The sequence below is a fragment of the Pelophylax lessonae genome (assembly GCF_965119305.1).
Source record: "Pelophylax lessonae genome assembly, chromosome: 10".
In the NCBI taxonomy this organism is placed as follows: Eukaryota; Metazoa; Chordata; class Amphibia; order Anura; family Ranidae; genus Pelophylax; species Pelophylax lessonae.
The window spans coordinates 185,320,845-185,335,820 of NC_138777.1; the positions used below are offsets into that span (position 1 = coordinate 185,320,845).

The 14,976-nt window shown below is 46.4% G+C and overlaps 1 protein-coding gene and 1 long non-coding RNA gene across 2 annotated transcripts in view; one reads left to right on the top strand and one right to left on the bottom strand.

Moving 5' to 3' along the window:
• LOC309565261 overlaps positions 1-14,976 on the top strand; it is a 643,481-nt gene that overhangs the window by 275,366 nt on the left and 353,139 nt on the right. The window lies entirely within an intron of this gene.
• The window catches only part of NUP93 (nucleoporin 93), a 72,433-nt gene that overhangs the window by 866 nt on the left and 56,591 nt on the right, over positions 1-14,976 (bottom strand). Inside the window, exon 20 of the mRNA XM_082270704.1 lies at positions 2,035-2,118. Within this exon, the coding sequence (XP_082126830.1) occupies positions 2,035-2,118 (84 nt within the window). The remainder of the gene's footprint in view (positions 1-2,034; positions 2,119-14,976) is intronic.

Genomic DNA, 14,976 nt, shown 5'->3' on the forward strand with positions numbered 1-14,976 from the left:
CACAGCACATACACCAGCACCCAGGTGGATACAAGCTCTACCTCCTCTTCTGTGTTTTTACAATAATTATATCCTGAATTTGTTCTGATTATACTTTGGGATTCCACAAATACCGATTTTTCCCCATAAAAAATGGAGGAGAATAAGTAGTTATAAATGTGCAGCTACTCCCATTTCCCATATGCAAACGGGAGTACCTGTACATACATTTATAACTAGTTATTCTCCTCCATCTTTATAGGGGGGAAAGAGGAGGGGAGAAAGAAAAAAAAAAAAAAAAAACGGTATTTGTGGAACCTCAAAAGTATAATAGGAACCAGTTCAGGATATATTTATCGTAAGAACACATAGGAGGAGGTAGGTAGAGCTTGTATCCACCTGGGTGCGAGTGTATGCATTGTGTTTAAGTGGAAAAGTTTCCTCCACCTGTTTACAGGGAAAAGTGTTCTATACCTTGTAGGACTTTACGGTGTGGGTGTGTCTTTTTGGAGGGCAGGGGAGACACTAGGAATCTAAATAGAGTTAAGCTGTTAAAGGATAAGTCCACCCTAAAACTAAAATCCCTGCTACTATAGATCTCCACGTTCTAAACATTAATCTATCTAGCCCTGTAAAGAAGAAATCAGTATACTTACCTTTTTTAAAGCCAATCCAACCCGATCTCCAGTGGCGGAAGCTCTGCAGGAGGACACAGCCGACAACGGCTGTGAAATGAATGGGAAGTGACGTCACCCATAGACTTACTATGGGGATTTTGTTGTTGACTGTGTCCTCTGCACGGGTTGGATCGGCTTAAAAAAAGGGGTGTATACTTATTTCTTCTTTACAGGGCTAGATAGGTTAGTGTTAGATCGTGAAGATCTATAGATGCAGGGGTTTTAGTGTTAGGGCGGACTTATTCTTTAACCCCCTTGTGATCGCAATAAAGGTAGGTGCAAAAAATAAAAATTAAAAACCCTAAAAAGCACCCGTTGCGCGCCCTCCCCCACACACACACACATACAAATGCAGATCCAGAGCACAAAAGTAGATGTGATTGCGCCACACGTTATACAGTATATCATCATGCATGACAGTGTAAGAGCAACTATTCTAGGTCCCTCATTTACAGTGAACTCTAAGGCCCCAGTTCACCCGGGCAATCCGATCAGGTCCAGCTGTCAGTTTTTCAGGCGAACCGGATCGGACTCTATAGTCTCTTCTACGGAGTGGCTGATGTCAACAGACACATGTCCACTGACATCTGCCACCATCTGATCCTGTCTGCAAAAACAGACAGATGGGAGACAGGCAATCTGTTTCCACTTGATTGCCCCATAGATGAGAGCAGGCTGTGTTCACTCTGCATAGCACATGGACATGGTCCACGAACATGGACCTGTCATCTGCCTGCTCAGCCGGGATTGGTGGAGAGATCCCTTGCCGAGCAAGCGGATCCCAATTCATGGAGGTGCCCGTGTGAAAGGAGCCCAAGGGTAAATTCACACTACACAATGTAGACAGGTTGGACCTCTCCGTTGCCGGATGTGGTAGGGGGCAGTGTGGTGTGAAGAATATTCCTTTTTTGTACAAACTTTGTTTGAAGTGTAAAAAACGTACACTTCATTCATGGTAATGCACCGCGGTACAATGCCATGCAATACGGCACAGTGCACTGTGATAAAATGCCGCATGTCTGCATATTAGTACAGTCCTAGGTTGCATTGCAGTGTAAAATGGTACACACAAAACAACTGTTACCTGTGTGTCCTTGCAGTACATTGTAAAACGCCTGTCACTACAGTATGCGTGAATTCACCCTAAAATGATGAGCTATAAAAACGCATTTGACCCTTTCACTGTCAGAGCCATTTTTGCATATGTTTTAGAAAAATCACTTTAGCCCTAAAGATTGCATAAACCCCCAAAATATGCTATATTTTCTTATAGCAGACAGACATTTTTAACGTGAACCCAGATCCTTGGTCACACAGTTCCTTTAGGTCCCCCTTTTTAAATGAAAAAAAAAAAAAAAAAAAAAAAAAGTCCACTCACCTCATCACTAAAGTTCCTGAAAGCAGCAACCCTCTCCTCCACACTGTCCTGACTTAGTGGAACAATCTTCAGCTTCTCAATAATCTGCATGTAGCAAAGTAAAAAAAAAAAAAAAAAAACAGGACATTACAAAAGATGCTATATATATATATATATATCTGAGCACTAGAAGAGACCTGTAGTAATAAGAAACACTGAACTTAACCTCCCTGGCAGTATGATTCTGTCAGGAATTCTGTACCAAAAGCGGTACAATTTTTTGCATGGAAATTTGGCGTTCTGTATTATAGGCTTACAATTCTTAGTAATTACTGACTTAAACCTGACCAAAACAAGACTTTAGAAGACATCCCAGATGTGATAAATTTGAAACAAACGCATGCATTATAATCTAATCAATAATATAATTTTATTATATATATATATATATATATATATATATATATATATATATATATATATATATATATATATATATATATATATATATATAGTACAGACCAAAAATTTGGACACCTTCTCATTCAAAGAGTTTTCTTTATTTTCATGACTATGAAAATTGTAGAGTCACACTTCAAGAGGTAGTCACCTGAAATTGTTTTCACTTCACAGGTGTGCCCTGTCAGGTTTAATAAGTGGGATTTCTTGCCTTATAAATGGGGTTAGGACCATCAGTTGTGTTGTGCAGAAGTCTGGTGGATACACAGCTGATAGTCCTACTGAATAGATTGTTAGAATTTGTATTAAGGCAAGAAAAAAGCAGCTAAGTACAGGAAAATGAGTGGCCATCATTACTTTAAGAAATGAAGGTCAGTCAGTCCGTAAAATTGGGAAAACTTTGAAAGTGATCCCAAGTGCAGTCACAAAAACTGGCTCACATGCGGACCGCCCCAGGAAAGGAAGACCACGAGTCCCCTCTGCTGTGGAGGATAAGTTCATCCGAGTCACCAGCCTCAGAAATCGCAGGTTAACAGCAGCTCAGATTAGAGACCAGGTCAATGGCCAGTTCTAGCAGCAGACATCTCTAGAACAACTGTTAAGAGGAGACTGTGTGAATCAGGCTTTCATGGTAGAATATCTGCTAGGAAACCACTGCTAAAGAAAGGCAACAAGCACAAGAGACTTGTTTGGGTTAACCACTTAAGCCCCGGAGGATTTGGCTGCTAAAGGACCAGGGGTTTTTTTGCGATTTTTTACTGCGTGACTTTAACGGACAATTGCGCGGTCGTGCGACGCTGTACCTAAACGAATTTGACGTCCTTTTTTTCCCACAAACAGAGCTTTCTTTTGGTGGTATTTGATCATCTGTGCGATTTTTTGATCACGCGCTATAAACAAAAAAAAGAGCGTAAATTTTGCAAAAATAACAATATTTTTCACATTTTTTTATATGAAATTCCCCCAAAAAAAAAGTAAAAATCAAAATTTTTTAACATTTTTCGGCCAATTTGTTTTATGCTACCTATGTTTGGTAAAAAAAAAAATCGCAAAAAGTGTATTTTGATTGGTTTGCGCAAAAGTTATCGCGTTTACTAACAAAGAGAAAGATTTTTGTCATTTTTGGTGTTTTTTTTTTTAACGCATAATGGCGGCGATCTGCGATTTTTTTTTCGGTACTGCGACATTGCGGCGGACAGATCGGACCCTTGACTGACATTTTTGACACTTTTGGGGTTACCAGTGACATTACTGCAGTAATCAGTGCTATACATATGCACTGTTACTGCAAAAATGACACTGGCAGGGAAGGGGTTAACTTTATTGGACAGGGAGGGGTTAAGTGTGTCCTAGGGGGCGTGCTTTCTACTGTGTAGGGACATGGCTATTGGTGTAAAAGCAAAGATCAACCGTTCTACATAGTAGAACGGTCAGATCTTCACTTTTACACAGGGAGAACTGACAGGCAGCTTGTTTACACAAGCTGCTCTGTCTTTCTCCCTTCACAGGAGCGATCGTAGTGTGGCCGGCGGACATCGAGTCCGCCGGTCACACGCACTGACTTGCCTGTGAACGAGCCGCGGCGGGCGCGCGCCTCGGCGGGCGCGCGCCCGCCCGCGATAGGCTCGCAAGTCAGTGACAGGCGAGTGACGTACCGATACGTCACTCTGCCTGGCCGGGGCTGACCGCCGCAGTATATAGTCGTGCGGCGGTCGGCAACCGGTTAAAGAACACCAGGAATGGACATTAGACCACTGGAAATCTGTGCTTTGGTCTGATGAGCCCAAATTTAAGATCTTTGGTTCCAACCACCGTGTGTTTGTGCGACGCAGAAAAGGTGAACAGATGGACTCTACATGCCTGGTTCCCACCGTGAAGCATGGAGGAGGAGGTGTGATGGTGTGGGGGTGCTTTGCTAGTGACACTGTTGGGGATTTATTCAAAATTGAAGGCATACTGAACCAGCATGGCTACCACAGCATCTTGCAGCGGCATGCTATTCCATCCTGTTTGCGTTTAGTTGGACCATCATTTATTTTTCAACAGGACAATGACCCCAAACACACCTCCAGGCTGTGTAAGGGCTATTTGACCAAGAAGGGTAGTGATGGGGTGCTGCGCCAGATGACCTGGCCTCCACAGTCACCGGACCTGAACCCAATCAAGATGGTTTGGGGTGAGCTGGACCGCAGAGTGAAGGCAAAAGGGCCAACAAGTGCCAAGCATCTCTGGGAACTCCTTCAAGACTGTTGGAAGACCATTTCAGGTGACTACCTCTTGAAGCTCATCAAGAGAATGGCAAGAGTGTGCAAAGCAGTAATCAAAGCAAAAGGTGGCTACTTTGAAGAACCTAGAATAGGACATATTTTCAGTTGTTTCACACTTTGTTATGTATATAATTCCACAGGTGTTAATTCATAGTTTTGATGCCTTTAGTGTGAATCTACAATTTTCATAGTTATGAAAATAAAGAAAACTCTTTGAATGAGAAGGTGTGTCCAAACTTTTTGTCTGTACTGTAATATATATATATATATATATATATATATATATATATATATATATATATATATATATATATATATATATATATATATATATACACACACACACACACACATACACACACACACACACACATACATACATACATACACACATTATAATATAATATAAAATGTTACGTGTTTGTGTTTTGTGCAACATTTGAATTTCCCTCCCAGTTACGCTCCCATACACCATTGCTGCTGCAGGGAACGAAACCAGGAAGTCATCAGACCGACGGACGAGTGGCTCGGCTGGCGATCACAGCAATGGGAGATCAGCGCTGGATCGCCAGGAGAAGGTAAGGGACACCGCTGCAGGCGCTGCACATCCACCCCGAGCGCGACTCGGGGATACCGATAGTAGCATAAAAAATCCACCCAGAGTCAGACTCAGGGATACCGCTAAGGGGGTTAAAGGATAAGTTCACCTTTTGACAAAAAAATAATAAAATGAACATTTTGCAGGTGAAAAAAAAAAATTGGATTTTTGCCTTACCGTAAAATCCTTTTCTCTGAAGTTCATTGACGGACGCAGTCTCTGTTCTTCATATCAGTAGGGTTATACTGCCCACTACAGGAGTAGGAAACTAGGCAGAAAAAAGTTCTGGCCATGCCTATGGGCAGTCCCAGGGGGTATACCCTCTCTCCATGCTATAGGATGTCAGTTTTGTATCAAAGCAGTGTCAGAGAAAGTAATACCAACCCAACTCGAAAATAGAGGGGCAGGTATTGCATCCGTCAAACTTTAGAGAAAAAGGATTTTACAGTAAGTCAAAAATCCAATTTTCTCCATCATTCATTGGCTGACACAGTCTGTGTTCTTCATAACAGTAGGGACGTCTCAAAGCAGTGCCTTAAAATGAGGGGTGGGAACATCAGAAAATAATTCCCCAAGGCTAAAACACCCTCAAGGGAGACCAAAAACACCCTTAAAAACAGCAGCCTACAAAAGTTTGCGGCCAAAAAGGAGGCATCTGCAGATGCCAGCACACCCACCTTATAAAACTTTGTAAAGGTATGAACAGATGACCAGGTAGCCGCCTTGCAAACCTGAACCACAGATGCCTGATGGCGAAGGCCCAGGAAGCACTAAGCGCCCGAGTAGAATGCGCCTTAACAGGGAAAGGTGGAACCAGACCCTAAATTGAATAAGCCTGCACAATTCCAGATCGATCTGGAAATAGTCACAGCAGTTCATCCGTGAGTACAAAGAGCGAATCTGACTACCGAAAAGATTCAGTAGTCGCCAAGTACACCCTGATTGCCTGAACCACATCCAAAGTATGTAGTGCAAATTGCTTGGGATGTTGAGGCTTAGAACACAAGGAGGGCAACACAATGTCCTCATTTAAGTGGAAAATGGAAATCACCTTCGGAAGGAAAGACGGATCCGGAGGAAAAACCACTTTATCCCTGTGAACCACCAGATAGAGGACAGGACAACGCAGCCAGTTCCGAGACCCTGCATGCAGAAGTAATAGCCACCAAGAAGGCCACCTTCTGGGATAAGGTAAGCAGGGGAATCTCCCGAATATTTTCAAAGGGAGGCTTCTGGAGAACCAACAGCACCAAATTAAGGTCCCAAGATGGCAAAGAAGGTCGCACTGGCGGCGCCAAGTGTCACACCAGGGAATGGGTGGCTAGTGGCCTCTGGAAGAAAATTGCCAAGGCTGAGACCTGACCCTTAATAGTACTCAAGGCAAATTTTCGATCAACTCCCCAAGATCCCCACTCCAAGAGCCGAGCCACCGAGTAAGAGCGAGGGGGAACCCCAATAGACTCACACCACACAATATATGAATTCCACGTACGATGATATATCTTTCTAGAAGTCACATTTCTCGCTTTAAGCAGAGTGGGAATCACTGTAGCAGACAATCCCCTGTCCTTCAACACCTGGCTTTCAACAGCCAAGCCGTCAAAGCCAGCCACTGTAAAGTAGGATGGAAGATCGGCCCTTGAGACAGTAGATCTTCCCTGAGAGGAAGTCTCCAAGGAACGTCTGCGACTAGTCTGACCAGGACGGCGTACCAAGCTCGGCGAGGCCAGTCCGGAGCAACAAGGATGACCGGAATTCTCTTCCGCCTCGATCCTGCAAAGAAGTCCTGGCAGCAACTTGAGAGGGGGTAAAGCATAAAATCGGCTGATACTAACCCCACGGAGCCACCAGCGCGTCTGTGGCGTCTGCCAGAAGGTCCCGAGATCGGGCCACAAACCTCTCTTTCATGTTGATCCGAGACGCCAATGGATCTGCTTCTGGAGTGCCCCAATGAAGGCACAACTGCTGGAACACCTCCGGTTGGAGAGACCGTTTCCCTGGATCCAAGGTCTGCCGACTGAGGTAATCCGCCTGCCAATTTTCCACTCTTGGAATCTTAACGGCGGAAAGAGCTGGAACAGAGCATTCTGCCCATCGAAGGAAAAAGCCGCAAGGACACTCTTGGTGCCCCCTTGGTGATTGATATAAGCCACAGCCGTGGCACGGTCCGATTGAAAGCGCACTGGACAGCCTTGAAGGTACTCCGTCCAGTGGACTAGGAAAAGCCTGTACGCTCTCAGCTCCAGAACATTGATCGGTAACCTGGATTCCTCCAGAGACCAGACCCCTTGAGCAGAAAGCTTGCCTAGAACACCTCCCCACCCGGACAGTCTGGCATCCATGGTGATCACTGTCCAATATAAGGGGAGGAAGGATTTTCCTAGATTGAGCATCGGAGACCGAAGCCACCATTTCAGGGACCCCTTGGTCCCCTGGCTCAGCTGGATCTGGTTATCCAGGGAATTTGGATCTTTGTTCCATTTGAGAAGTATTTCCTTCTGGAGGATTCTTGTGTGGAATTGAGCGAAAGGGACCGCCTCGAAGGACAACATCAGTCCCAGAACGCTCATACAAGTCCAAAGGGCTTTTTTTTTTTCTTAAGAACGTCCCACCGCGCGATAGCGCCCCCAAGAGGTCAGGCAGAATGCACCAATGACCCCCAGCAGAGAGAGACCCCCCCCCCCAGACTCACCACCCGCACCAGAAAGGCCCAGAATATCTGTACAGCACAAGTCTGCAGCGATCTCGATCAGCAGAGAAAAACCTGAGCGTCAGCCCCAGGGCATAGGGAGGGGCTCCACCACCAAAAAAATGCCTCTAGGGACTTCAAGAACATGGCCGCCAGTGATTTTCAATGGAAATCCACCGCAAAATGCCTGCCGGATGTACCAACATGGCCGCCAATCTTTCTCAGCACATGGGCTACAAGAAAATGGCAGCCCCGTGTGGCTTCTGGGGGCACTCGAGGGGACCTCCCAGCCTCCTGGACAGGAAGGGGGCTGCGTGACAGGACAGAGGGGAACCCGGAGGTGCGAGGGTCCGACCGTCCCAAGGAGGTGCCCACATCCACCCCAAAACCCGCCAGTGGGGGGGGGGGTTGCGACGACGATACTTTACTTACCATACCTGGAACAGGCGGGCACCATCTCCTGACCGAGCCCCTCTCCGCCAAAGTGGGGGGCTGTAGGCCAATAGGATTGCTGCGACTCGGGCCTAGACCCAGCCGTATGCGACCTGGCAAGACGTTTAACTTGCAGGGCCAGTCCCCGTTCGGTGGGACTATGTCGCGGCCGAACTATCGCGGAGCTGGGGGTCTGAGCGTGCTAGATGGCCGGCTGGGGTGACCACTGGATCTATATATCCAGCCCGTCACCCAGATCAGGCTTCGTTGCTTGTAGATCTCACAGGAAAAAAATTTGGTGGCAAAAAATCTATTTAGAAAAAAAAAACTTTTGCCAAGCCCAGAGATCCCAGCAAAGGAACTAGGTCCTCACTCCTGACTAGGCAGATTAAAACTGACATCCTATAGCAGGGAGCCAGAACTTTTTTTCTGCCTAGTGTCCTACTCCTGTGGGGGGCAGTATAACCCTACTGTTATGAAGAACAGAGACTGCGTCCTCTGACAGTCGCCGCCCACTCATACAATCTGCACGTCTGGGTATTGGCCTTCTCCATAGTAGTAAGCTAGGCAGAAGATTTTCTTAGAATATTTACAAAAACTTTGTATAGACACACCTACAGGGGGCTGTCCCTTCTGGTCAATACCCCCAGCTAGCCTCATTTCCAATTCAGTTTGGTAGCAAGCAGTATAGAGATCCACAAACCCCAAAAGAAGGGTGGGGGGCGGCGACTGTCAGAGGACTCAGAGAAAAGAATTTTACGCTAAGTTCTTACAAAAATTCTATTTTCTCTTATGTGCTTTTTACAGTCGCCGCCCACTCATACAATCTGCACGTCTGGGACGTCCCAAAGCAGTGTAGATGTGAGGGGTGGGAAAACACAACCGTCAAGAAAGGCAACGCAGCACCCAGGTCAAGAAAAGAACCTTTCCTGAACCAGAAAGGTAAACACTGGGCAACAAGAAAGCTCAACAGGAGCGAAAGCCCAGGAAAACAAAACCAAAAAAGGGAGAACCCCCAACAGGAGGAGACAGGCTAAAACTACCCTGTCTCCCCTAAGGCACTGCCGCACTCAAAACTTTGCGGCCAAAAGAAGCATCCGCTGATGCCAAGACATCAAGTTTGTAAAATTTTGTAAAGGTATGCACGGACGACCTGAGTCACCGACGCCTGATGACGCAAGGCCCAAGATGCACTAATCGCTCTGGTAGAGTGCGCTGTGACAGGGAAAGGAGGAACCTGATCCCTAATTGAATAGGCCTGCACAATCGTCTGTCTGATCCATTTTGAAATGGTTGCCACAGACGCAGCCTCAGGAAGGACAAAAAGACAATCTGACAATCTGTCTGAAGGATTCAGTAGACAGGTAAACCCTGATCGCCCGTACCACATCCAAGGAATGCAAGGCAAACTCCTTAGGATGCTTAGGCTTCGCACACAGCGAAGGTAAGAATGTCCTCGTTAAGATGGAATTCCGAAATCACCTTTGGAAGAAAGGACTGATGAGGTTGCAAAACCACTTTATCCCTATGATCCGCCTTTGGGCTGTAGACCATTGGTTCTCTATGAGACCCTGTGGACTCGCCCATTCACTTCCGTTTGCGTTCCACGCCGGCGGAAGTGACCGTGCCGGTGGTGCGCATTGGCCGCGTGAACTTCCGCTGCACTCCACAAGTGCGCATGTGCGGCGGGAGGTCTATGCGGCGACTGCGCACCAGGAAATCCAATAGGGAACTGACCAAACGGAGGACACAAAGTAAGTATCACCAGCTGATTTGCATCTGAACTTAATCAACAGCCTTCTTATACAGCTCCCCTTCCAAGAGTGAAACATACCATTCACTCGCTGAAGGTGGACGCTTGCTGCACAACCCTCTGCTAAAATCTCCAAACGAACAAGGTAACAAAGCCCAAATTTATTCTTTTAAATTGCCTGCTTGCTTATCTGCTTTCAAATATTGCTGCACATGCCAGAATCCCTGTGTCCCCATTGTTAATACCGCTCTAATCTTTTTTAGAATTGGGATTTTTTACGCAAAACTAATTTTTTTCTTTTTTCTCTCTTTTCATTGGTATCTAACAACATTAACACTAGAGACAATTATGACTAAGGACTAGCTATCCTCTATATGATCTCTTTCACAGTTGAAAAGGCATGTGCAGCATATTGCGGCAGATTTGATTTTCAGCAGGGCAATCAGCTGATGTTCTATAGAAACAATTCTATCTACAAAACCCCACAAATTTTATTTTCTTTCTCCTCACCTGGCAGATTTCCCTTGCTTTGTGGATTTCAGCTGCCCCCAGTCAGCCTTACAGCTGATGGGCGCACTTAACTGGAGGATGCTTTTATAAATACTTCTATTTCTTAAACTATCGACTTTCCCTAAAGAAGCACTCAAATGCAGCGATGAGACCCACCCAGCCATCTGTTTTTAACTTCATTGGCAGGCATATATTCTAAACAGTTACACGGCAGTGTTCTTTTTGCCCTTGTATCTTTGATATATGGACATTTCATCCGGATGACTTTAATCTGCATTGAATGTCCAATACAGTATTACATGACTTTCTGTATAAACTACATATTTGCAAATATCTTTCAAATATATTAATTACCCATATGGTTGATCATTTACAGACCGCTGCTTTAAGGTTGCCCCTGAAGAAGGAGTTGTGACTTATATCTTTGAAACGCGTTGGGCACATACCTCAATAGAGCGGTACCCTTCTGTCCATTTGACTGTATGAATTATACCAAGCTTGCCAACTGTTTTTAACCATTTATATTTGTATATGTTATTTTTCAATAAAATCTATTATTATTATTTTTTGTATCCATTTTCGTGCCTTAAAAGTCCCACCCCAAGGGGAATTTCCATTTTGTTATCCCTATGATCAACCAGATAGGGAAAGCGGCAAGACAGGGCCGCCAACTCCGACACTCTGCGAGCAGATGTGATCGCCACCAGAAAGGCAACTTTCCGTGACAGCACCGGCAGAGGAATCTCCAGGATGTACTCAAAGGGAGGGACGTTGCAAAACGGACAGAACCAAATTCAGGTCCCAAGGAGGCAAGGGTGCCCTCCTAGGGGGAGCCAGGTGACGCACCCCTTGAATGAAGGTGCGGATTAAGGAATTTGACGCCAAAGGGCACTGAAAAAGAATGGCTAGCGCAGACAACTGGCCCTTAATAGTGGTCAGCGCAAGACGCTGCTCCACACCAGTTGGCAGGAAAGTCAACACTCTCGCCACCGAAAAGGAGCGTGGATAGAAACCCTGCAACTCGCACCAGGCGAAATAAGCCTTCCAGGTACGATAATAAATCCTACCAGAGGAGGCCTTCCTGACCTTGAGCAAGGTAGGAATGACCGCCGACAAGAGACCTCTGCCCAAGTCTTCTTCTGGCAACTAAAGGCCTTGAAGGATTTTCCTTTGTCTTGTGCCTTGAAGGCACGAAAGGACCCCTGGTTAGGTTTAAAGGAGGAACCCCGCTTGCCGCGTAAAGATTTTCCCCTGGACACCTGGGGCAACAGAGTGCTCTTGCCCCCAGTGATCCCCTTGACCAGTTCATCCAGAGAGTCCCCAAAAAGACGACAACTCGCATAAGGTATGTCAGACACTGTCTTCTTTTTCTAGCTTTTCAACCAAACGATGTGACGAATCGCAACTGCGACCGTTGAAAGTCGTGCGACTAAAGGGGCCTCATCTAAGGCCGTGTCACCCAGGTATAAAAACAGCCTGACCCATTTGATCCACCATCTCCAGAGCAGCAGGAGAGACGGAGTCAGCAATCAGAGTGCGCTTAAGCGCCTTGGCCCACTCCGCAACAGCCTGAGAGACCATTACCAAAGCGAACACGGGTTTCAGCAAGGAACCCGCTACCAGATAGATGTGGCGGGAAAGTTTCCACCCGCCTATCCGCCGGGTCTTTAAACACCGGAGAATCCTCCGCGGGCATTAAAGTGGCCTTATTTAACCTGGACACAGTGTGGTCCACTTAGGAGCCGCAGTCCAGCGAGAAACCATCGGATCCGCAAAGGGATAACAGTACTGAAATCTCTTTGGCACCACAAAATTACGTTTTAAATGGCGCCATTGCTCATTCACGGTGTCGTGAAACTCTGCGGGGCAAGGGAAAACCTGGCCTGATTTTTGGGCTTTGCGGGTCCCAAAGTAAGACAGCTTACCCGACAGGTGGGGCTCATCATCCAAATTTAAAGTGTCTTTAACAGAGCTAATAAGCACGGACACCGCAGCGCGGTCCCGTGCTGATCCAGAGGAGGAATCCTCCTCTTCCACATCCAACTGAGAGGACTGAGACCCCTCAGGGGGTACGCTGTCCGTGGCCACCAAATCTGGCTCTGAATCAAAAGACAGAGGGCATAGGCCTTTTCTTAGAAGTCAGACATTAACAAATCCACTTTTGACGCTAAAGTCGCAAGTGCAGCAGTAAGTGAGACTATAGCAGAGGAATCAGGAGTACCTGAACCCTCTACCACATCTGGGGGGGGGGGGGGGGGGGAGGAATTTGCTATCCTGGGACTCCATAATCGTAATCTCAATTTTAAATGTCGCTGGCCCTTTAAATCGGCAATTCCCGCGGTCCCCACCGCAAATGCACCGAAATTGGGGAGCAAGTCCTGTGCTACAAATGAATGCTAGCAGGAATGCAGGCCAGAAAACACAATAAAAGCCCCCCACAGTGTGCTATACTTGCCACGCTGCTGAATCGATCTGAAGGTGAACAGAGGAAGTGACCTCACGCCTCTAGAGGCAGAGACAGCCCTGAACCACAAAAAAATGGCTGCCAATACAAGTCTATGGGAAAAGCTCTGGGAAAATGGCCGCTGTCCACATAAGGACATTTTGCCCACACTAAAGATGGCGCCCGATCGGCGCCAACAGCATAGTAGAAAATGGCTGCTGCCCTCACTATGAGGCCAAACAGCCTGCCCACACCTAAAATGGCGGCCGCACGGTTTCGCGCCGATTGCGGCCCCCACACACCATGTACTGTTCCCCAAATAGTTCCACAAGCATCTCAGGGACACGGGAGACCCACGCAACCCCCCATACAGCGGCGGAACTGCCACAGCGCCCCCGCAGGGACCAGGAAGGGACACACAGGGACCGCACCGACAGACATGAGGGGGACATTACAGAACCCATACCGAACTGCCACCCCCATAAAACAGAGGGCCCACATACACACCCCGACAGACAAATGCCAGAGACAGAGGGGTAACATGGTACTCAGCTAAAACGTTGGTACCGCTCTGTGACAGGAAGCCTCCCACTCTGAGTGGTGGTGCCGTCAGCCGAATGGGACGCTAGCAACACGCGAGCATACCACAGTTGAGACATCCCGGTGAAGATAACTTCACAGGTTCGACCTTGAGGACAGGGACATAGTCGTTTGCAAGGCCTGGGCGTACTCATAACCTGCTAACGCTCGATGGCAGGCTGGGATTCCGTAAGGCTCTAGAATAACCAGTGCGATTCCCAGCCCCGCAAACACTGTAGTCTTCCGAAGTCCGACTAAGCGCAGGAACAAATAAAAAGCTATCTTTTTAAAAGAAAAAATACTTTTCAAGAGAAAAAATAAAAAGAAGAAGAAAAAGGCTGAGACCGCAGCCCCAGCCAGATAAAAGCCAGCCTATTCCTAAGCTAGGCAGCAGCAAACTGAATTGGAAATGAGGCTAGCTGGGGGTATTGACCAGAAGGGACAGCCCCCTGTAGGTGTGTCTATACAAATTTTTTGTGAATATTCTAACAAAATCTTCTGCCTAGCTTACTGCTATGGAGAAGGCCAATACCCAGACGTGCAGATTGTATGAGTGGGCGGCGACCGTCAGAGGACTCCGAGAAAAGAATTTTACGGTAAGTTCTTACAAAAATTCTATTTTTTCTATAGTTCATTGATGGACGCAGTCTCTGTTCTTCATTAACAGTAGGGTTATACTGCCCCCTACAGGAGTAGGACACTAGGCAGAAAAAAAGTTCTGGCTCCCTGCTATAGGATGTCAGTTTTAATCTGTCTAGTCAGGAGTGAGGACCTAGTTCCTTTGCTGGGACCTCTGGTCCTGGCAAAAGTTTTTTTTCTAGATAGATTTTTTGCCACCAAATTTTTTTCCTGTGAGATCTACAAGCAACGAAGCCTAATCGATTGTATGAGTGTATGAGCGAGGGACGTCAGAGGACGTAAGTGAAATGTGCATTTATTTTTTTTCTGGAGCCTGTAAAACACTGAGCCAGAGATAAGCAGATCACTGATGCCATGCAGGTCCCCTGCAGAACTTCTCCTTTAGGTAAAGAAAAAAAAAAAAAAAACACAACTAAGAAAAGGCAAATCGTCAACAATTAGGCTAAGTTCACATGTAGGCTTTTGGGACGTTTTTCTGCTCTAGGATCAGCTCAAAAAAGCCCAACAAGACAAAACCTATTCATTTCAATGGTCCTGTATACATCTGAGTGTTTTGACGTTTTAAGCAAAACGCCCAACGCTCAAAAAAGTACT